This window comes from Nomascus leucogenys, chromosome 22a (assembly GCF_006542625.1).
Source record: "Nomascus leucogenys isolate Asia chromosome 22a, Asia_NLE_v1, whole genome shotgun sequence".
In the NCBI taxonomy this organism is placed as follows: domain Eukaryota; kingdom Metazoa; phylum Chordata; class Mammalia; order Primates; family Hylobatidae; genus Nomascus; species Nomascus leucogenys.
The window spans coordinates 13192196-13216742 of NC_044402.1; the positions used below are offsets into that span (position 1 = coordinate 13192196).

At 48.0% G+C, this 24547-nt stretch overlaps 1 protein-coding gene across 2 annotated transcripts in view; it reads right to left on the reverse strand.

Moving 5' to 3' along the window:
• Window positions 1-24547, reverse strand: part of RIN3 (Ras and Rab interactor 3) — a 174148-nt gene that overhangs the window by 124056 nt on the left and 25545 nt on the right. Inside the window, exons 1-2 of one of the 2 annotated variants that reach the window (XM_030803909.1) lie at window positions 19731-19798; window positions 7912-8116 (exon numbers count right to left, since the gene is read on the reverse strand). In XM_030803909.1, the coding sequence (XP_030659769.1) occupies window positions 7912-8067 (156 nt within the window). In that variant the 5' untranslated portion in view covers window positions 8068-8116; window positions 19731-19798. Of the gene's footprint in view, window positions 1-7911; window positions 8117-19730; window positions 19799-24547 lie in introns of those variants that run through there. The other variant, XM_030803908.1, reaches the window with a different exon arrangement.

Here is a 24547-nt window from a genome sequence, read left to right on the forward strand (position 1 = left end):
TGGGTGTGTGTTCGTGTGTGTACGGAGATGTAAGAAAGTCAAGCCACAAATCCTCAGAACCACTGAGGACTGGAAATGGAATAAAGGGACATAGTGCCAAATATCTTTATTTTACATATGGGGAAACTGAGTCCCACCTTTCACATTAGCATAGCACAGAGCAGCAATTCTCAATTCTGACTACATAGCAGAATTACCCAGGAAGCTTTTAAAACATGCTGATGGCTGAGGCTCACTCCAAAACAAAGAGAGAAGCATTTCTGGGGGTGAGGCCAAGACACTGTTTTTTTGAAGCTTTTGGAGACAGTCAGTTGTGGGTTTAAATCAAGTTCCACAACTTGGTAGCCATGTGACTCAGGCAGGCTTCTTACCATCTCAGAGCTGAGTTTCCTCACTTATAGAATAGAGATCACACCCCTGTTTTGCAGGGTTGTTGGAAAAATGAGAGATGGTGCTTAGTCCAAAGTAATTCTGCAATAATTGATGATTATGCCTTTTTCCCTGGTCTCACAACAGAGGGGCTTCACTGAAGGTGTTTTTTTTTTTTTTTTTTTTTTTTGAGACAGAGTTTTGCTCTTGTTGCCCAGGCTGGAGTGCAGTGGTGCGATCTTTTCTCACTGCAACCTCTGCCTCCCAGGTTCAAGCGATTCTCCTGCCTCAGCTTCCCAAGTAGCTGGGATTACAGGCGCCTGCCACCACTCCTGGCTATTTTTTTCTATTTTTAGCAGAGATGCGGTTTTACCATGTTGGCCAGGCTAGGCTAGTCTTGAACTCCTGACCTCCAGTGATCCACCCGCCTCGGCCTCCCAAAGTGCTGGGATTCTAGGCAGGAGCCACTGCACCTGGCCCACTGAAGGTTTTTACCAAACTAATACTGAACAGAATTGGTAATCCTTGGGCTCACACCTAGGGAGGGTGCCTTGAACCACCTAGATGGCTGGTCTATATCACAACTCAGGTTACTACAACTTTTGAGCCAACCTTTCACCTCCTTCACCACCAAAAGCAACCTTAAAAGAGGTTTCTTTTATTAAAAACCACCTTGGCCTAGAAGCAACTGACAATCCAGTAGCAACAAACACCTGTGGTGCCCAGATCTTGGTTTCTAATATCATTCTGTATAAAAGGAATGAGGGCTTCTTGGAGAAATGGCTGATTCTAGGACTGGGGCAGGAAATATATAAGATGAGCATGGAGTATCTTATATTGCCAGGAAATAACAATGTGTTCCAAAAAACAAAACACACACCCACATGCACAGTGAGGGCAGTGTGTCAAAGGCATACAGGAGCCAACTGAAGGACTCCCAGGGGCCAAAGTTGGAACACTTTGAGCAACAAAATAATTAAAGTAGTATTGGATTATAGTCCAAAGTATAAAAGTACCCCTGATTCCACAATGATATAAGTAAATGGCTTAATAAATAGATGGGAGAGAAGAGGCAAATCTCTTGTACAAATTCCAAATCATTTATTAGATACCAAATCAAGGAGGTGGAGCATAATTCCCCATTCCTTAAAGGTGGGCTGAGCACACCGACTGCCTTCCAAAAAGTACAGTCTAGAGAGGCAGTGGGGGAAAGAGTCACTTTGAAGTGCAGAAACCCTACGAACACAACCCCAGCAGTTGATCAAGGTCAACATCACCAGTGGTTAAGTCATTCCGAGAGTCTGTTGCCTTCATATGATGTGATTAGAATATTTTACCACTGTGGTCTTCCTCCCCAAACCCCTAACCCCAGTCTAACCATCAGACAAGTCCTGGTTAAGGAACATTCTACAAAATACTTGATCATTGTTCCTCAAAACTGCCAAGGTCATCAAAAACAAAGGAATTCTGAGCAAATGTCACAGCCAAGAGAAGCCTAAGGAGATAAGATGACTAAAGGTAACGTGGGATGGGATCCTGGAGCAGAGAAAAGACGTTAGGTAAAAGCTGGCCAGGCGTGGTGGCTCACGCCTGTAATTCCAGGGGTATGGGAGGCTGAGGTGGGAGGATTGCTTGAGCCCAGGAGTTCAAGACCAGCCTGGGCCACATAGGGAGACCTCGTCTCTACAAAAAGTAAAAAATAAATTGGCTGGGCATGGTAGTGTGTGCCTGTAATCCCAGCTACTCAGGAAGCTGAGGCAGGAGAATCACTTGAGCCTAGGAGGTAGACTACTGCAGTGAGCCATGATCATGCCACTGCACTCCAGCTTGGGTGACAGAGCAAGACCTGTCTCAAAAACAAAACAAAACTCAGGAAATCTGAATAAAGTACGGGCTTTAGTTAATACTAATGTATCAAGATCAGTTTCTTAATTGTGGCGAATGTACCACACTAATGCTAGATGTTAACAATGGGGGAAACTGGTGTGGAGTATGTGGGAACTCCATGTACCATCTTTGCAACTTTTCTGTAAATCTAAAACTATTCTAAAATAGAAAAAAAAATCAGCCTGAATGCAGAACAAATAAAGGTGGCTGTTTGGTTGCCTTGCTTCTGGATACACACAAATAAAAAAATGGGCCAATATGTTCCCAAAACCTTATCAGAGAAGCAGGCTGCAGGGAGGGGAGGCGGATAGTGGGGAAGGGGTGGGATGTGGTCAAGGTCATACAGATATTTGGAACAAAGGGCCTGGATCTCCAGCCTCCTGAACACCAGAGCTAGATACAATGAAGCACTGTCTCTCATTGGTGCCAGCATGGGTAGACCCAGGTGGTCTCTGAAGACCTTTTGAGTTCCCACAGCCTGGGGACCACCTATGGTGTCTGTATATATATATATATATATATATATATATATATATATATATTTTTTTTTTTTTTTTTTGAGACAGAGTTTCACTCCTGTTGCCCAGGCTGGAGTGCAGTGGTGCGATCTTGGCTCACTGCAACCTCTGCCTTCCCAGGTTCAAGTGATTCTCCTGCCTCAGCCTCCTGAGTAGCCGGGATTACAGGCACCCACCACCACACCTGGCTAATTTTTTGTATTTTTAGTAGAGACGTGGTTTCATCATGTTGACCAGGCTTGTCTCGAACTCCTGACCTCAGGTGATCCACCCGCCTTGGCCTCTCAAAGGGCTGGGATTATAGGCATGAGCCACCGCACCCGGCCAGGTGTCTGTATCTTTGGAAACAATGACATCATTGCATGGATGCCAGTTCTGTGGGAGCGCTATTGTGCAGCAAAGTGCCTTGCCAGCTGAAGATCACACCACACAGACTCTGCTTTTACCAGCTGTGTGACTTCAGGCAAGTGAGTTGACTTCTCTGTGCCTCTGTTTCCTCATCTGAAAATGGGAACACTAACGCCCACCTAGAAATCGCTGAGGATAAAGTAAGATCATGCATATAGCAACTCTGGATAAAAGTTGCCAATCTTCGTACCAGCACATGCACTCAGGGCCTTCCTTATGCTTGAAAATATAGAGGTGCACGGGGAGGAGTGGGGTGTAAAGGCAGAGAGCAGGGAAGGCAACAGATGGCACGGCTCCTCCATTCTGTTGTTCTCAGGGCTGACCCAGCTGCTGCGCCCTCAGAAGGGGGTGGCGAGTGGGCGGCAGTGAGAAGGGAATGGTTGACTCCTTTAGTGCAGTCACCTGCGGTCTCAACATCTTCTATACTCAGCACCTGGATTGTAGCAGAGTTCTCTGGGCCTCGGCTGCCTGGGTGCCTCCCCTGCTGGGGCTGAAGGAGTGTCTGGCCTTCTTGCACCACTGAGGCTGGGATTAAGGCCTAAGGTCTTGCTTTAACTTGTGCTCACCTAGAAAATGAACTAAGCCCCGTGGCCTTTGCCTCTTGCCACAGGCCCTGAGCAACCTAGCCTGGCTTTGTCAGTTTGGAAGAAGCAGACCTGCACACCTGCTGTCCTCATTCATTTGTTCCAGTGAACAGTCAGAGCCAGGCTCACTCTGTGCTCCCAGACCCGAATCAGTCAATGGTGTCACAGGTAGATGAATGCAACATGGTCCTGCTCTCCAGGGTTCCGGTAGGCTCTAATCCCTCCACTCTCTTTCATCCCCAAGGGCTCCAGCCAGGCTCACGTCCACCTCTGGGCCTTGGCCCTTGCTGTTCCGTCACCCGCTACTCTCCAGCAGACTCTGTCAGCTCCCCCATCCCAATCTGCCCACCCATCCTTCATGGCCCAGCTTGGTGTCTGCCTCCTCCAGGAAGTCTGCCCAGATCACCCCACTTGGATGTGCTCTCTTCCTGCTCCAGGTAACTCGCTGCCCTGACTTTCACAGAGCACTTAGCTAACTCCTCCTGGTGACTTTACGGTTCATATTTGTGCATGGAGTCCCTGCCAGACCCTCGGATAGGACAGTGGTAAGACTGTATCTTACCCATCTTTATAAACGTGGCTCATACCCAAACCCATCCAGCACTGGTTGATCTCAGAAAACTACTTTTATGTCTCTCCTGCTACTCTCTTCTGGAGGGATGGGCTTGAGCCTAGCCAGGCCTGAGTTCAAACCTCAGCCCTGTGCCTCACTAGCTGTGCGATCTTTGGGAAAGTTAGCCCACTCTAGTGGTAGCTGCGGCTGGTGCCCCACCCATCCCTGTGGAGCCTTATCTTTTTAGTGGACTCCAGCCCTCCTTCCACTAGCCAGCTCTGCATCTCTTCACCCAAGGACCGTTTCTGGCAAGAGTCAGATCTTACAGTCAAGGAAGAGAAAAGGGGGCCGGGCGTGGTGGCTCACACTTGTAATCCCAGCACTTTGGAAGGCCGAGGTGGGCGGATCACCTGAGGTCAGGAGTTCGAGACAAGCCTGGCCAACATGGTGAAACCCTGTCTCCACTAAAAATACAAAAATTAGCCAGGCGTGGTGGCACATGCCTCTAGTCCCAGCTACTTGGGAGGCTGAGGCAGGAGAATCACTTGAACCCAGGAGGTGGAGGTTGCAGTGAGCTGAGATTGTGCCACTGCACTCCAGCCTGGGCAACAGAGCAAGACTCTGTCTCACAAAAAAAAAAAAAAAAGAAAGAAAAGAAAAAACAAAAGGAAGAGAGAAGGTGCTGGAAGATGAATCCTCACACCTCACAGCCTTTGACCCACGACTATCAGGAGTTGGTGAATAACACGTAGCTCCCTCACCTCTCGGGTGGGATAACCACGAGATGTGTGTTCCACACTGGCTCCCAGAGTTCCCCAGGGGGATTCAGCTCCAGCTGCCCCCAAGAGTAATTCTCATGATAATGTACCTTTTACTGGCATCAGTCCATTCCCCTGGCTTGGTTCCCCTACTGGTGCTTCCTGGGGTTACTATCCAAATAATCCACTTACTCAAATCCTTGTCTCAGGGTCTGCTTCTGGGGAAACCCAAACTAAAGGACTCCTCTTAGCCTCAGTTTCATTATCTGTGAAATGGGTATAATGGCAGAGTTGACCTCACAGGATGATTGCAAGATGATATCTGCAAAGCGCAGAGCCTGGAATTACTAAGCATTCTCTAAAAGGAACCACTACAGTTATTTTTAGTTGTGCTGATTTTAAACTTTTTAATCTTTTTTTTTTTTTTTTTTTTTTGACAGAGTCTCACTCCATCACCTGGGCTGGAGTGCAGTGGTGTGATCTAGGCTCACTGCAACTTCCACCTCCCCAGTTCAAGTGATTCTCCCACCTCAGCCTCCCGAGTAGCTGGGATTACAGGTGCACGCCACCGTGCCTGGCTAATTTTTGTATTTTTTGTAGAGACGGGGTTTTGCCCTGTTGCCCAGGCTGGTCTTGAACTACTGGGCTCAAGGAATCCCCCTGCCATGGCCTCCCAAACTGCTGGGATTATAGGCATGAGCCACCGCGCCCAGGCTAATTTTCTAAGAGAGAACTGAATCTTTTGACAGAGCAGTCATGACTATGTCCCACCCAGCTTGCTCTGGAGAGCCAGCACCTTCTCCTGGGACCATCCCCCACTGTCTGGTAATTCCCATCCACACACCTGCCCTGCACATGCCTTTCTTGATGACCAAGAAAAATCCAGAACATGGCCATCCCCTGGCATCAAAACTTTTCCCCTTGGGCTGGTTTTGAGCTGCATCCTCCCAGCAAGGGTGGGAAGCTCATTTCTGAGAACCTACCAGGGGAGCTGCGGACCACAGGGGGTGCCGGCTGAACACCCACTGGCAGGAGACCCTGGTTTTTTTCTACCCAGGCCTTGCCAGGCCAGCGGTCCCCCTGGTCTTGGCAGGACACTGCTGTGCTTCCAGGCCACCACAGTCCCCACTCCCTGTGATAGGGGTCTCTGTGGCAAGGGGAGGTCAGGACTTTGCAGAAGGCCCCATAAGTTCTAGTAATTCCAATTTTCAGGTACAACTGGCGACTTGATGCATTTTACCTCGTCCGAGGTGAACAAGTCCATTCGCCATCTGAGCCCTATACTTAATACGTCTGGACTCTTCCTGGGAGGCAGACAAGGCCTGCAACCACAGCAGGGGAGACACCATCAAAAGTGCATGGTGGCTGGGGGACATGAGTCCAGCTAAGCCAAATAAAACGTGTGTGCTTAACATAGCACAGGGCACCTAGACTGCCTGGGTCCAGATTCCCACTCTGCTATTTACTCACTGTGTCCCCTGGGGGAGGGCACTCAATGTCTTTGTATCGCAGTTACCTCATCTATAAAATGGGCAAGGTGGCAACACCTACCTCCTAGGGCTGCTGTGAGGTTAAATGGGCAGAATCACCTGAAGAACTTGCAAGACTGCCTGGAGCAAAGCAAGTACTCATGGAATGCTTGCTGCTACATGAATATGCATGAATATGCATGCAAAATGTGCGGACAGACGTACCGCATGCAATGTGGCTTCCGAGGCAGATTGGTGGTTACGGGGCTGCAGGAGGGGAGAAGGGGGAGGGAGTGTAGGGCTTTGTTTTGAATGATGAGATGTTTTGGAACTAGATAGATAGAGGTGGTGGTTGTACCACATTGTGTCTGTATGAAATGCCACTGCACTATATACTTTTAAATGGCTAATTTTATATTATGTGAATTTCATCTCAATTAAAAAAAGAACACACTTCTGGGGAGTGAGTTTGGTTGCAGTAGGTGGAAAAGATCTTTACTTTTTACATGTCTGTCCAGCTTGGGTTTTTGTTCAATAATGAACACATATGTGTATCACTTCGGTAATTAAACAAATTCAAGTTGTTTTTAAAAGGAAGCAGCGTATAGGAGAAAATGTGTGTGGGAGGTGAAAGGAACATATGATGAGCTCTGACTCATATTTCATCATCTATCACCCACTTATCTGTTGTCTATCTATGTGTCTGTATGTCCATACGTCCATCCATCTATCTATCCATCTGTCTGTCTGTCCGTCCATCTGTCCATCCATCCATCCATCCATCATCTATCTTCCCATGCAATAGGAATAAGAGCCTTGGGGGTGGTGTGAATGCCGCTATTTCAAAGCAACAAAAATGAGGCTTAGAAAATTTAAGCCGTGTGCCCAGCTCACAGAGCCTGACCTCCAAAACATCTTTTGACTCCATCACACAGCCCCTTATTTGCATATGCAAAACAGGGAGCATAAAGCCATTTTTTTACCCTGGCTCTGATCGACACTCTCTAGACCCTGGATGCCTGGCTGGGCTCTCAAAGTCAGAGCAGGCCAGCATGGTCCTCCTGACTGCACCAGTCCTGCCTCTCAGGTGCCCAAATGCCCCGAGAGCCTGCAAGCCACCCACTCCCTGCTCTCCAGCCACAAACACCTGCTCCCCAAAGAAGAAACTAGGCCTCTCACCAGCCCCCCATGCCTATGTTCTGGGAAAAAATTGTGGTCAAAAAGCTGACAAATGTAGGAAAGGGAAATAAACACGTAGCCATCTGCATGGTAGCTGCTTCCCTGTGGGAGCCAGGGCAGGCGTGGAGCACATCTGAGTTCCTCACAGGTGTGTGTGCCTACCAAGTGGGAGACGCCCCCACTCACCCCAGCCAGCACCCGGTGCAGGATCCTGGCCACCTCTGCCTGGTCCAGACTCAGCTGCAGCCACACCGGGCATGTTTTGATGAGCTTCTCCAGGACGCTGATGCCCCGGCGGCGAGGAAGGCAGTTCTTCGGGGTGGCTGGCAGACAAAGCCCCATGCCATCTTCCTCTTCCTCTTCCTCTCCTTTGCCAACAACTGGAACCGGACTGAAAAACAGAATTCAATGATCAGCCATCCTGCAGCCAGCCCAGAGAAGGTTTACAACACCTGGGGATTCCATTCAGCCACGCTTACTTATCCAGCATGAGGTAGTCAGTGGCCCTTCGGGGAATTAAAAAAAAATCAACAAACCATAGTCTTCACCTTAGGGTGCTTGTAGGAAACATGTCAGCCCACCTGACTCAGGATGTGAGGCTCTGAGATGTTGTTCCTCCTTTTCTGGAATCAAAACCAGCCTGTGTGTGTTGGGATGGGGTAGGCAAATGTGAGGGTCTTGGGGAGGGTCTGGGATCTCTTAAACGGGACAGAACTGTCAACAGTAGGCAGTGCCCGTTTCCCAGTGAACCCCTCAGTTTGATTTCACTGTTTCTTGGGTCTGTGAGACCCAAGACTTGAGTCTGTGAGGAAATGGCGAGACACAGCTATGGTACAAGTATAAATCTAACAGAAGCACAGTACAACAGAAGCGGCTAACTGCAACCTGGGATGGGTTCAGGAAAACGGGTGGCATTTGAGCAGAGCCTTGAAGAGGATTTTTTAAAACTTTTAAAGAGTAACACACACAGTGAAATGCACACATCTTGAGTGTACAGCTAGCCACATTTTTACATATGTCTACACCTGTGTAACTCCCACCCAAATAAAGATAGAGAGATCAGTGCTGCCGTAGCCACTAGCCAGAAGAGGTTATTGAGCCACTAGCCAGAAGTGGCTTATCTGAATTGACAAGTGCTGTAAGCACAAAATATACACAGGATTTCAAAGACTTAGTGTGATAAAAAGAATATAAAATAGCTTATTAATATTTTTATTGTTTACAAGTCAGTATAATTTTTTTTTTTAGACAGATTCTTGCTCTGTCGCCCGGGCTGGAATGCAGTGGCGTGATCTCAGCTTACTGCAGCCTCTGCCTCCTGGGTTCAAGCGATTCTCCTGCTTCAGCCTCCCGAGTAGCTGGGATTACAGGCATGCACCACCATGCCCGGCTAATTTTTGTATTTTTTTAGTAGAGACAGGGTTTCACCATGTTGGCCAGACTGGTCTCAAACTCCTGACCTCAAGTGGCCCACCCACCTCAGCCTCCCAAAGTGCTGGGATTACAGGTGTGAACCATCGTGCCCAGCAAGATAATATTTTAAATGTGTCAGGTTAAATAAAATATTATTAAAATTACTTTGCCTGTTTTAATATGGCTGCTAGAATATATAAAATGACATATGTTGCTTGCATTAGATTTCCATTGGATATAGGACAGTTCTAGAAAGTTCCTTCTTACCCCTTCCCAGTCAACAGTGCCTGAGCCCCCAGAATAAGGATATGTCAACACAGCATTGTGGGGGAAGGAGGATCACAGACCCAAGAAACAGCAAAGTCAAACTGAGGCTTCGCTGGGAAATGGGCACTGCCTACTGTTGACAGTTCTGTCCGGTTTAAGAGATCTCAGACCCTCCCCAAGACCCTCATGTTTGCCTTCCCCATCCCAACATACACAGACTGGTTTTGATTCCAGAAAAGGAGGAACAACATCTCGGAGCCTCACATCCTGAGTTGGGTAGGCCGGAAGGTCTGTGTGCATTCTACCTAAGGCACCAAGTCTCTCAAGGTACCTGCAGGGGTGAAAACCTTAATCAGACAGACGAGGGTACTCAGAAAGCCACGAAGCTGTGGGTGGTGCCTTCCATCTTGCCCTGTGTCTCTGTGATGTTGCCCAGGGGTACCAGGGATCAAGGTTGGCACTGGTTCCAGAAGCATCCAGGGCATGTGCTGTAAGGAGCCCCTTGGGGGAGGTGGGGGACGAGGCCAGGGTAAGCCCTGTAAAAGGGCACAGGAAAGTGGAACCACCCCTGAAGGCGGGGCTGTGGGGGTCCTGGGGGTTCTCAGGGTGGTGGAGGGGTCAGGCAGCGCTGGATTAAACATGGGCAGCAGTGTTGTGAATTTTGAGCAGTGGGTTTCGAGAGAACTGACTGGGACTGCCTGTCACGAGGAGGGGTGTGTGAAGGTCAGTGTGAAGTCTGCACCCGGGGTGAAAATTCCCTCCCACATCCTCGGGGAGCCCTGACTCTCACGCATGTTGTGTGTGCTCCCGGCTGCCTGTGGATTTCCTCTCTCTGTCCACAGCCTGCAGCCTACCTAGAAGAAGGAGCCAGGTCACCAGGAAAATATGAGTGTCCTGGGCAATGGCAGGAATCCTGGGGCTGGTGGGGGCGGGGTAGGATGGCTCTGTGGAAGTCCACAGGCTGTGGAACTGGGGCCGAAGAGTCTCATTTGGAGCTCAAGGCCAGGGCGGCCTGGCTGATACTGATGTAACCACTTCCCAGGCCCTGAGTGTGGTCCCAGCATCTCGTCTGGGAAAAGTTAAAATGATGGAGGTCTGAATTTCCCAGAAAAGAAAAGAAACCCCCGGTCTGCAGGCTCTTCCAACCCCACTTGGAAACACAAAGATACGTTCTGGCACCAAAAGACGCTATAATCATCCTTCAACATCCCTGCTTGGGCCCCAGCCTCCCCCAGGCCAATTAGGACTTTCAATAGCAGGGAGTGAGGGCAATCGGCTTCATTTCTTCTTTGCCATGAACTATGGCTTAGCACTTGGCCAAGTCCTTTCCCTCTCAAGGTCTGTTTCCTCATCTGTGCAATGGGGACTGGGAGAAGGAAGCTTCCTCCATTTGCTGGGTGGCCCTGGGCGTGACCTGGGCTCATCCCCATTTTTTTTATTTTTTACCTGCAGAACCAAAGCTGCGATCAGAGAGGTTCTGGAAGTAAGGAGGGAGTGGGCCTCTCATTCTCTCGGGCCGTGCTTAGTTTCTGTGGACCTGCCCATGTCAAATGCTGTTCCAGGCACAGGTTAGAGCAGTGAAAAAAAGAGTTAAAAAAAAACCCCAATCCTTCATGGTATTTACATTCTAGGGGAGGAGACGGGCAATAAACAAGGCAAATGGGTGACTAGAGGATGTTAGATGGTAATACCGCCAAAGAGGAAGAGGAAAGGGTCCTAGGGATGGGGACAGTTCCAAACTGGGTGGCCAGGGAAGACACCCGGAAAAGGTGACTGTGGAATAAATGCCTGACTGCAGGTATGTGGGGAAGAGATTTCCAGGCAGAAGGAAGAGCAAACTCCCAAGCCTCCAATTCCTGCTCCCGGAGCAAGCGCAAGGAGGGACAATGAGAGAAGGGTGAGAGTGGCAGGAGGTGAGAGCAGAGGGGGGTCGGGGGAGGGCCCCATGAGCATCTGGAGCCACGGGGAGCATAGGCCCTAAATCCACATGTATAAGCACTCCCAGGGTTGGGGGAAGGGGCTGGGCTTCCAGCTAGCTACATGCCTAGCCCAGTGCTCAGGCTTCCTTGGCAAGAATAAATGGGCCCATGAAGATCTGGGGGGACCTGGGTGGTCTCAGGGCCCAGGAGGGTCTGCAGGAATCCACAGAGATAAACCTGCTTCCCAGCCCAGCAGTCCCACCTGCATCCTGAAGCACGAGGCTGCTGCTCTTAGGGTGACTGAGTGGAAACTCTGCCCCAGGCTCCAACATCGCGAGGACTGTACATTTCACTGTCTTGTGATCACATCCCTTCCTGCTCTAAAACTTGCAATGGATTCCACTGCCTAAAGAATCCAGTCCAGTCCCCTCATGTTTAAGGCATTCCTTTTCTGGGCCTCTGCCCCTCAACACCAGACACCACCCTACAAAGGGCTCCTCTCCATCACCCAACAGAACATGCACTTCTCCACCCGGAGCCCACGCTCATGCTGCTCTGTCCACCGGTACCTCCTTCAGGGTCTATTTCTTCCTCCCAAGATTATTTCCAACTGGTAGGCAAAAGTATTAGACCAGACACAGAAGGCAATGATCATAAAAGAAAAAATAGATAAGTTAGACTACATCACAATTTAAAACTTCTGCCCATCAGGCTGGGGGAAAAATATTTGCAAAACATATATCCAACAGAGAGCAAGCAAATCAATTTTTAAAATGGCCAAGAGATTTGAACAGATACTTCAAAGAAGAAGACCTACAAATGGACAACAAGCAGGTGAAAAAATGCTCAAAGTCATTAGTCATTAGGGAAATGCAAACTAAAACCACAATGCGATACCATGGCAAAACCACTAGAATGGCTAAAATTAAAATGACTGACATCACATAGTGGTGAGAATGGGAAGTAATCAGAATGCTAGTGCACTCTTGGGGAGAACGTACATTGGAATGAGCACTTTAGACAAAGATATGGCACTTCTTAATAAACCTAAACATACACGTACCCTATGGCCCGGCGATTCCACTCCTAGGTATATACCCGAGAGAAATGACAGTATACGTCCAGAAAGACATGCACACGAATGTCAAAGCAGCTCTCCTCCTAATAGCTCAATACCACTTGGTTCCAGTGTCCATCAGCGGCAGAATGGATATACAAACTGTGGCATGTCCACACAACGGGCCAGTAGTCAGCAATAAAAAGGAATTACTCACACGCACAACCACGTGAACGAATCTCAGAAGCATTATGCCGAGTCAAAGAAGCCAAATGCAAAAAAGTACAAATGGCATGAATCCATCTATATGAAGTTCAAACAGTACACTTATATGTGTGCATTCACTTTTACCACATGCAAATTTTATACCAAAACTATAAAAGATAATCCTAACTAAATACTGAACTCCAGTTAACTCTAGTCATGCTAACATTCAGGGGGTGGTCTGCAAATTCCTATGAAATACATCAAAAAGTAAGGTACATTCATAGATATGTAAAGATTTGTAACAAAACACATAGAGAAAAATATTGAGGGTTACTGGTGGCTGTATGGGTGTTTACTGCAAAGTTCTTTCAAGTCTTCTGTATCTTTTAAATTTTTAATAGTGAACTACTGAGAAAACAGTTCTCCCCATCCCTTAAGGCCCCTTCAGATGAAGCCTGCCTGCTGTATTAGAAGTCTTGGGTTTGCATGCAAGCTGTATGACCTCTGGCCAGTTATTAATACTTTACCTCTCTGGGCTTCAGTTTAATCACCTGTAAAAACATAATAAGCTGGGTGCTGTGGCTCACACCTGTAATCCAAACATTTTGGGATTAAGGCTAAGGCAGGAAGGTTGTTTGAGCCCAGGAGTTTGAGACCAGCCTGGGAAATATAGGGAGACCACATCTTTACAAAAAATTTTTGAAAAATTAGCCAGGCATGATGGCGTGTGCCCCATGTAGTCCCAGATACTCAGGAGGCTAAGGTAGAAGGATTGCTTGAGCCTGGAGGTGGAGGCTGCAGTGAGCTGAGATCGCCTCATTGCATTCCAGCCTGGGTAACAGAACAAGACCTTGTCTCAAAATGAATAAAGAAATAAATAAATAAAACTAAAATAAAATAAAATAAGTAAAAACAATGTAATTGTCTTTATTTAAGAGGGTTACTGGGAAAATTTCATGAGTTGTCAACTACTTAGCACAGTGCCTGACACACTATTCAGTAAATGTTACAGTTTTTCCAACCCTCCAACCCCCGAGTTACAAACGCTTCTCTTCCTCTTCCTGCTACAGTTCCCTCACTTTAAAATCTTGATTTTGGGACTAGGCACATTTGATTGACGTGACTGTGGCCCATATCTGTGTCTTGCTTGTCTTGTGCCCAACATCTGGCCCCAGGCTAACCCACAATTTCAAGTGCCTGGGAACCACATGGCTTGGCATGGACACAGAAATAAACCACTGGAAGGACTCCTTTCCCACCCTGTGCAAAGACAATAAGGCCTAGGATCGTTCCAGGCACCTCGGAGCGCTGAGTGCTGAAGGGGCCAGCCTGAGGGCTCAGACTCAAACACGAGAGGACAAAGGCCCCTAAGCCTCAGCTTTCCAGGAATTGCCCAACCGTTGTGATGCTCTCCTTCCCCTCTGGGTGGTCCAGTGTGGCTGGAACAAAGGGCCCTCCCAGAGACCTGCTCAGGGCCCCCAGGAGGGTAGGCAGATGTAAGGATCTCAGGGTGGAGAGGAATCTGTAAAAGGTCAAAGGCTGCAGCCTCTTGGCTTTGAGCAATGTCTAGAAGTTAGAGAAGAATAGCTGGAGTTAGGGAAGTTTGGACCTTGAACTGGGTCCCAGAAGTAACAGGGCTCTTAAGGGACAAAGTGACATGGCATCTTCTCTGTCCAGGCCTAAGAAGGGTGGCAGAGCCAGGCAGCTGCCATAGGTCACTGGAGTTCCTGGGATTCTGTTTCCGATTGGAAAATGTCTGTGCCAAGGATGGCACTTGTGGCAGGATGGCAAAGATGGAATTGCTCAGAGTGGGTGACACGCAGGCTTTGTTTTATAGCTGTGATGACACTTATCAACTGGCCTGGCCACAGCAGCTCCAACTGCCAGGAACCGTCGCTAAGCCCCCCCCAGCACCGGGTCAGCCGTCTGTTGGCAGAGCCGGCCACTCTGACACCCACGCCCTCCCTCTCACCAGCTGAACTCCAACTCCGCTAAGGACCCTGCAAAGGCAGAACAGGGACCTTGGATAGTGAAAGGCGTTGTTAGCCTTAGAAGCTTTGGAGCAGCTCCACCAGAAAGAGAAATTGCTCCAAAATGGGTTGTTCTCCCACTCATGGGGAATAGAGCAACGAGCTCAGAGCAGCAGGCCCACGGGCTTCTGATCCTAAGGCTGCCACCGGACACCCACCCAGACCGCCCTGCCAGACGCAGTGCCAGCAGACACTCGGGAAAACCCAGCCCCTGGGCTGCAGGACTCAACCTCTCAGCTTCTATGGGGATTTTCTCACCAGTTCCCTAAAAGGAGGGCGGGAATTGGCCTTGAGTGTGCCCAGCTCCTGGCATGGTGCCTGTGTCTACATTCAGGCCTATTCAGCCTGGGGGGTAGAAGAGGGAAGCTCCGCCCCAGGGTGGATAGCTAGCCCAAGGGGCTGACCAAGTGTGGGGACAGAGCGGTGAGTATGGCAGCTTGGGGTGTGGGGCCCTGGCTAGATGCTGCCTAATAGGGGTAGGGGGAAGGCACAGAAGTTTCCCAGCTCCACGGGGTGCCGGCTTTGGGCTGCCTATGTCAGCCCCAGGAAGCAGCTCAGAGAGTTCCAATGCAGCCTCACAGTGGGAACCGAGGGCTTCCTGTATAGACTTGGCCAGAACATGCCAGGGGGTGGGGAGGTGGGAGTGTGTGCCGGAAAGGGCGGACCGGAAAAGGCCGTCACTACCCCACTTACCACCCTGACCCAAGGCAGCATGGCCTTCCAGCTTCAACAAGACAAACGGGGTCTATAGGAATGGAGAGGCCTGGTCCCTGGCCTTAGAGGGCTCTCGGGCCAGTAGAAGCTAGTGTGGCTCTGGTGATAAATGTTACAGGATGGCACAGTCCCTCCAGACAAAGCACCATGAGTACACAGAGGAAGTGTGGGGGCCGGCATGGGAGGGAGCCCTCGTGATGCCAGCCAGGGCAGCAACTGGCCTGTTTCACGTATTCATAGTCCACACCATACGGTGCCCACTGTGGGCCCCCAAATCCTGTTAATTCAGTCATCCTCACACCTGCCTGATTCAGCCTCAGAGGTTGAATTGTGTCCCACGAGAAGATATGTCCAAATCCTAACCCCAGTACTTGTACATGTGACCTTATTTGGAAAAAGGATCTTTTTCTTTGCAGATATAATTTAGGGCTACTGAGATGAGATCATTCTAAATATAGAGTGGGCCCTAACTCCAATGAGAGGTGTCCCTCTAAGAAGGAAAGACACAGAGAGATACAGATGATGTCCGTGTGAAGGCAGAGGCAGAGACTGGAGAGTTATGATGCTCCGAGCCAAGGAGTGCCAGAGGTAGACAGCCACTACCAGCAGCTGGGCGAGAGGCATGGCACGGATCCTCTCTTAGAGCCTCCAGAAGGAACCTGCCCAGCTGAAACCTTGGTTTTGGATTTCCGGCCTTGAGAACCACAAGAAAATAAATTTCTGCTGCTTTAAGCTGCAAAGTTAGTGGTAACTTGCTACTGCAGCCCTAGGAACCGAATATACCTACCCTACCGCTAGTGGTCTCATGTAAAGATGAAGACACAGAGGCACAGAGAGGTTAAATAATTCACCAAAGGTCACATGCCAGTAAGTGGCAGAACTGGGCTTCAAACCCTGGCAATCTGGCTCCAGAGTCTATGCTTCTAACCACTCTACTCTTCCGGCTCTTGAAAGTTAAAAAAAAAAAATTCATGTTTATGTATCCTGGCAAAGAAAGGGTGTTCAATAATGTTCATTATTCCACTTGGGAATACACACAAACACACACAGTGACATAGAAATATACATAGAAATAATTTCCAGAAGGCTATGTAAGATGTCATTAGAGTTATTTCAGAGAAGTTAAGGGGGTTTGTTTCAAATTTTTTATAATAATTATGCATTGCTAACATGATTTAAAGTCATCTTAAATAGGCCAGGTACAGTGACTCATGCCTGTAATCCCAGCACTTTGGGAGGCCGAGGCGGGCAGATCACCTGAGGTCGGGAGTTCGAGACCAGCCTGGCCAACATGGTGAAACCCCGTCTCTACTAAAAATAAAAAAATTAGCTGGGTATGGCTGCACATGCCTGTAATCCCAGCTACTTGGAAGGCTGAGGCAGGAGAAACGCTTGAACCAGGGAGGCAGAGGTTGCAGTGAGCTGAGATCGTGCCACTGCACTCCAGCCTGGGTGACACAGTGAGACTCTGTCTCAAAATGGAAAACAATCATCTTAAATAGGTCAGGCACAGTGACTCACGCCTGTAATCTCAGCACTTTGGGAGGCTAAGGTGGGAGGACTGCTAGAGTTGAGGAGTTTGAGACCAGCTTGGGCAACGTGGTGAGATACTATCTCTACAAAAAATTAAAATAATCAGCTGGGCACAGTGGTGTGCACCTATGATCCCAGCTACTCAGAAGGCTGAGGCAGGAGGATCGCTTGAGCCTAGGAGGTTGAGGCTGCAGTGAGCTGTGTTCACACCACTGCACTCCAGCCTGGGTGACAGAGCAAGACCCTGTCTCAATAGTAATAATAATAAAATAAATAAAAATAATCTTAAATAAACAGTTTTCTTATCTGTACAATGGAGCTGGTAATACCTGGCCCATGATAACACTTTTAATAGGTCACATTTTTCTGGATGTAGCAACCACACATGTGGTCATGCCCTGTCTCTCCCAGGGACACCTGTTGCTTTGGGGACACTGGCCAACTTAGTCCACCAGGGACATCTCATTCCCCCAAACAGGCCCTACTCATCCCAACTGCTTCTCACTTGTTACGGCAGGAGGAATGGTCTCAGGCTGGGGGCGGGGGGCAAAGCTCCTCAGAGAATGAAAACAGTTGCACCCACTATCATAACAATCTATTAAAATTTAAAAGAGAAGAAACGCTGGAGCCCAGATTCCAGCAGCCCCACTCCCCGGACACCCGCGTTTACACGTTTACAGATGGCCACTGCTGCTGCAGCATTTACTACATGGAGAAAATGAGGAAAGCCAATGACCGCCACGGGAGAATGGATAAATAAAGCTGTGACTCAGTCCCCCCTGGACAATCACACAGCTGTTAAAAGGCAGGAAATGCAATAAATCAGTGGAGTGGCTATAGTAAACATTAATCTATTGTATACTTCAAAACAGCAAGTAGAGAATAGTTCAAAATGTTCCCAGCATAAAGAAAAGATAAATATTTAAGGTGATGGATATCCCAGTTCCCCTGATTTGATTCTGATACATTATATGAATGTGTCAGAAGATCATATGTACCCCCAAAATACGTATGCCTATTATTTATCAATAAAAGAAAAGGGCCAGGGACCCAGTGCAGTGGCTCAAGCTTGTAATCCCAGCACTTCGGGAAGCCGAGGTAGGTGGATTATTTGAGGTCAGGAGTTCGAGACCAGCCTGGCCAACATGGTGAAACCCTGTCTCTACTAAAAATACAAAAATTAGCCAGGTGTGGTGGCAGGTGCCTATAATCCCAGCTACTAGGGAGGCTGAGTCAGGAGAATCGCTTAAACCCGGGAAGCAGAGGTTGCAGTGAGCCAAGATCGTGCCACTGCACTCTGGCCTGGGGAACAAAGCAAGACTACGTCTCAAAAAAACAAAAAAACAAAACACACACACACACACAAAAAAAGAAAAAGAAAAGAAAAGCGTCAGAATCAATGCTACACAGATGGTTAAATCTCAAAATTGTTTATTGCATGAATGTTAATTTCCTGATTTTGATCCTTGTCCTTGAGAAATATCCACTGAAGTATGTAGGGTAAACAGATAAAATGTCTGCAACTTACTCTCAAATCGTTTAGAAAAAAATTAGAAGCCAGGTGTGGTGGTGCATGCCTGTAGTCCCAGCTACTCAGGAGGCTGAGGTGGGAGGATCACCTGAGTCTGAGGCTGCAGTGAGCAGTGATTGCACCACTGCACTCCAGCCTCAGTGACAGAGTGAGACCCCATCTCAAAAAACAAAAAGAAAAAAAGAAAAAAAATAGGGAGAAAGAAAGAGTGCAAACAAGCAAATGTGACAAAATGTTAATAATTGATTAATCTGGCGAAAGGAGTGTACAAACAAGAATTCACTGTATTATTCCTGTAACTGTTCTGCAAGTCTGAAATCATGTCAAAACAGAAAGTTAGGCCGGGCGCGGTGGCTCACGTCTGTAATCCCAGCACTTTGGGAGGCCGAGGCAGGTGGATCACGAGGTCAGGAGATCAAGACCACCCTGGCTAACACGGTGAAACCCCGTCTCTACTAAAAATACAAAAAAATTAGCCAGGCGTGGTAGCAGGCACCTGTACTCCCACCTACTCGGGAGGCTGAGGCAGGAGAATGGCGTGAACCCGGGTGGCGGAGCTTGCAGTTAGTGGAGATCGCGCCACTGCACTCCAGCCTGGGGGACAGAGCAAGACTCCGTCTCAACAACAACAACAAAAAAAACAGAAAGTTAAAAGAAAACGTTTTAAAAAGCAATCAAACAAAAAAATCAACCCTAATGAGTGAAATAAGCAAATTACAGAAGGAAAGAAAACATTTATGTAAAGTATAAAAAAACACGCACCACAGTTCTATATCCTGTTTGTGGATACGTGCACACACCAAACTCAGAAAGATGGCTGCCCTTGAACTGAGGAGAAAAATAGGATCAGGGAGGGGTGCGCAGGAGGTTTCAACCAGTTCCGCAATGATTTGTTTATTAAACCAAACAAAAAGATCTGAAGCAAACATGGCAAAGTGATAGGAATTAACAAAGCTGAATTATGGGTGCATAGGGCACTGCAATGTTGTTCTCTAGACTTCTCTACACTTGATATTTAATTAAAAAAAAAAAAAAGCTCACATATATACACACACATACCCCCGGGTCCCAGAGCATGCCACAAGTCAAGAAAATGTGGAGTGGAGCAAAGCCCAGGCACCCAGGCCTGTTTCTTCTGCCAGTGCCCTGTCCCCATGACCACTCCAGCTGTTTTTTCTTGGCATTTTAAAGTCAGTTCAGAAGCCCGAGAGTCCCATGTTGGAAGGTCATCAAGATGAGTCTAGCCCCAGGAACAGATTCAACTGGCCATCCAAAAAATCAGCCCCAGGGGACTTTTTGGCCCCCCTCCCCCGGCCACGGCTGTTACAAGCCACCAGAGCAGAAGCCAGAGAAGGTCATTGGAGACAAAGAACAGCTGATGCCAGAAGACATCTTTCTCTGAATTTCCTGGTTCCAGGTGTAGATGTAGGCGGGAAGAGTAAGGTGTGGCCTGCAGGCATTTGGGGCTGGGAGAACTCCTCACTCCTCATTCCATGGTGTGATGAACAGATACAGGCTTCAGGCTGGGTAGGGCCTGTGATACTCGTCAGCTCCTCCACCTCTTTGAGCCTCAGAGTCCTCTTGCGTAAAGCAGGGAGACTCTGCCACCCAACGCAAGGATTGCATGAGGATTGAATGGGACAGCATAAGTAAAGAACCCAGCCCACAGCTGACTTTTAGCAAATGGTAACTACCAAATGAGATGGGGGGTGGAGAGCCTTCCCGAACAGTTCTTGGAGGAAGCTAGGGCTGAATTAGACACGGGACAGAGCGGAGAAGGAATTCCCACTGGGCAGGGAGGTGGCTCTGAGACTATTAGGAGGCAGGTGAGCACGCAGAGATACCTGTTGGAGTATCTGGTTTGGATCAGAGGTGTGCCAATAAAACACTTGTCTAGGACAATGAATAAGTAAATGAAGAGCAAAAGCCTTCCAGCCTGGCCAACATAGTGAAATCCCACCTCTACTAAAAATTTAAAAATTAGCCGGGTGTGGTGGCGGGCGCCTGTAATCCCAGCTACTTGAGAGGCTGAGAGAGGAAAATCTCTTGAACCCCGGAAGCCGAGGTTGCAGTGAGCCAAGATTTAAAAAAAAGCAAAAGCCTTGATGTGTAGCAATTGCCAGTTTCCAGGGTGTAGGGTGTAAATGCTCCCACCATTGCTGAGGTCAAGCTCTCTAAAGCTTTGCACCTGGCTAGCAAAATTTCTGGATAGTTAACAATAGGCTTTTGAGAGCCTAACCCTAACACTTGTTCCCTCTCTACCATCCCTAGCAAGCAGCAGTTGTATCTGTTTGAAGACCTTTAATCACATGAGCTAGCTACCTCACCAGGCAACCTATTCTGAGAAGCAATTCTCAATTTCTATCCAGATGAAATCTGTTCCCCTGAAGTGTTTCCTCTTGTTGCTTTTTCTACATTTTATAGGGCCATGAGGACAACTCCCCCGACCCCCCATAAAGCTTCTAAACTATGTGAAGACGGTTTGTGCATCTGCCACCCTAGAGTCTTCTGTTTTCCAGCTGGAACAGCCCCAGGCTTCCACGCAGCAACCCAGAGGGAAGGTTTGTCAACTATGGTTGATGCTGAGCTGGGTGTCTCCAAGAATTTCCAGATAGGGTGGTTCGTTTTTTAACAGCATTTAAAGAGTCCAATTCAGTGTTTTTTTTTTAACATAGTCACAGAGTTGTGTAACCACCACCATAATCAATTTTAGTACATATTCATCACCCCACAAAGAAACCCCTTACTCATGAGCAGTCACTCCTCCCCGGCCCTGCCCCCTTCCCTCTAGCCCAAGGCAACCATTAATCTTTCTGTCTTTATAGATTTGCCTATTCTGGACATTTCCTACCAACAGAGGCATACACTATGTGGTCTTTTGTGTCTGGCTTTCACTTGGCATCATGTTTTCAAGGTTCATCCATGTAGTAGCAGCTAGTGGACTTTATCAGTACTTCTATATCAATGTTTCATTTCTTTTTACTGCCAAGCAATATCCCATTGTATGGAGATGCCACATTTGACTTATCCATTCATCAGCTAACATTTGAGTAGTTTCCAATTTGGGGACATTACAAATAATGCTGCTAGTATTCATGTGCAAGTTGTTGTATGGAACATATGTTTTCAGTTCTCTTGGGTGTATATCTAGGTGTGGAATTGCTGGATTGTATGGTAATTCTGTGTTTAGTATTTTGAGGAGCTACCAGATTGTGTTCCAAAGTGGCTACACCATTTTACATTCCCACCAGCAGCATATGAGGGTTCTAATTTCTCCAGCACCTTTCCAACACTTGTTATTGTCTGTCTTTTTGATTACAGCCATCCTATTGGTTGTGAAGTAGTATCTCATTGTGGTTTTGATTTGCAATTCTATGGTGGCTATTGATGTTGAGCATCTGTTCATTTTTGGCTTTTTTTTTTTTTTTTTGAGACAGGGTCTCGCTGTGTCAACCAGGCTGGAGTGCAGTGGTGTGATCATGGCTTACTACAGCCTCAACCTTCCAGGCTCAAATGATCCTCCCACCTTAGCCTCCCAAGTAGCTGGGACCACAGGCATGTGCCACCACATCTGGCTAATTTTTTATTTTTTGTACAGACAGGGTCTATGTTGCCCAGGCTGGTCTCAAAATCCTAGACTCAAGCAATCCTCCTGCCTCAGCTTTCCAAAATGTTGGGATTACAGGCACAAGCCACCATGCCTGGCCCATTATTGGCCATTTTTATATCTTCCCTGGAGAAATGTTTATTCAGATCCTTTACCTATTTTTGAATTGGGTTTTCTATTACTGAGTTGTAAGTTTTTAATATATTCTGGATATAAGTCCCTTATCAGATATATGATTTGCAAATATTTTCTCCCATTCTATGGACTGCATTTCCACTTTCTTGAGGGTGTCCTTTGAAACATAAAAGTCTTAATCTAAGAAGTCCAATTTGTCTAGTTTTTCTTTTGTTGCTTGTGGTTTTGGTGTCATACCTAAGAAACCATTACCTAGTCTTAGATCATGAAAATTTGCCCATCATTTCAGTTCTTACATTTAGGTCTTTGTCCCATTTTGAGTTAGTTTTTATATATGGCATGAGGTAGGGGTCTGACTTTATTCTTTTGCATGTGGATATCCCACATTGTTCCAGCACCATTTGTTGAAAGATGATTCTTTCTCCATTGAATTGTTTTGGCAGCCTTGTCAAAAATCAATTGACCATAAAATATGGAGTAGTTCTGAGCCTCCTCATCATACTGCTTTTATCCTTCTGAGTATAATGAGTATGCTTCTTTCTTTGCACTTCTGAAATGTGGAGTCCCAAATAGAAACAATACCCAGGTGTGCCCTGAGCAGCACAGAAAGAAGTGTGACCATCACCTCTCTAAAACTAGATACTCTACTTGTATTAACATGACCTAACATCAGTTCTTCTGTAGCTCCACAATGTTTTTGTGAAATTAATTTGGATCTGGAGGGTGGAATCACATTGTGGAGATGAATGGAGATAACAAGGCTTTATGAGATGGGTAGTAACATGGTAAATGCTGTAACCATTACAAGAATGGGTATGATATAAAGGACATGACACTGTCTGGTTCTGTTGTTTACTATGTGACTTTGGGCAACTCACTTTCCTTCTCCAGGTTCAGCAGCTTCTTAATACAAATAGTAGGTTGGATCAGATCTGGGATGGCAAGTAGGTTGAACTTCCTATGTGAACCCCAGTTGACTGACAGCAGCTGCCTAGACTGTTGTGTTGAAGGCTCGACTAAAAGAATGCAGGGATCTACTAGTGATGTCTGCCACGGGCTCTGCCTGGGAGAGCAGCAGCAGCTGTGCTAGGTATTTCCTGAGCATGGATCAGACCAAGGACTAAGGTTCCTTCCAGCATTATGAATTCCACAATTCTGTGACTCAACCGACCCTTGGCTAGCTGCCACCTGAAGGCTTCTCTTCCAAGCCAGGCTGGCCCTGCCCCAGTGAACAGCCTGGGAGAAGGCAGGCGGCCAGGCTGGCTTCTCCATGGCTTTGTGTCTGCCAGATCATTCTTCCTAGACGTGTGTGAAGCTAAGCCACGGCTGCTTCCTAGTTCCACCTCTGGCCCAGGCTTTCGTGCATACAGAAACAAAAACACAGTTCCAGGCTGAACATGGAGGTCCCATGGGGATGGAAGAGAAGTAGTAGTTTCAGAACTAGGATCTCTCACACATGCACAAAGCACAAACACTCAACAAATGCCTCCAGCCTATTTCCAGGGGCTAAATAAGTGTACAGGGCCCTGGCAGTTTCTCACCGATGCTTGTGGCTCCAAGAACAGTGTCTGGAAAATCTTGTGAGAAAGTTCCCTGGGTTTCTCCTCCCTTGGGAAACCAAAAGACCTTCGATTAGGAGGTGGGGAATAGAGTGCAGCCTAAGGCCCCCGACCCTCGGTGGGTCAGCCCCAGGAAGAGGGGACAGGCTCTATGGGCCCCTGCCCACAGCCTCTAGCAGGGGAAGTCAGTTTAGGCAGGTCTTCCGGACCTCGGAAGCGCTGAGAGCAGGCCAGACTGCCTCAGCTCACACGTCACAGCCCACATCAAGGGGTCTGGCAGGTCAAAGACCTTCCAACTTTCCAGATCTGTGTGCGCTGCAGGCCTTCTGTCACTTAGTGTGTGTCCAGCACTCTCCAGCTACCAGTCTTGCCTTCCTGATTCCAGCTAGGTGCCCCGCTGTCCCTACTGGGCTCCACCTGCCCACACTGACCACAATGTGTGGAGGCCTGGTGGAGCTGGCAGAGACAGCCAGCTTCAGCCCCAGGCCCTTCTGGTGGTGGCTCCCACCACGCCAGACCCACCCCAGGCCCCTGCTCAGCCACTGTGGTTGACGACTCGTGGCTTTGCTCTGTTGGGCTTCTAGTCCCAGCTGCTCTGTCTTCTCCTTGGGCTCTGCTCTTGCGAACCCTGTACACCTCCAGCCTCCTAGGAACCTGGACTGAGTTCCTCCACCCTCCCTCCCTCTGGAATCTTCTCTGGTTCAAAGGTCCTAGCCACTTTGCCTATCTGGGTCATCCAGGTCTAAGCTGACTCAGCCTGCCTGTCCTGCTGACCCCACCACCTGTTCTGGGCAGGTCTGTCCACTCCCGCCAGGCCCGAGCTCACAGGTGACAGTACCAATGCTGTCCC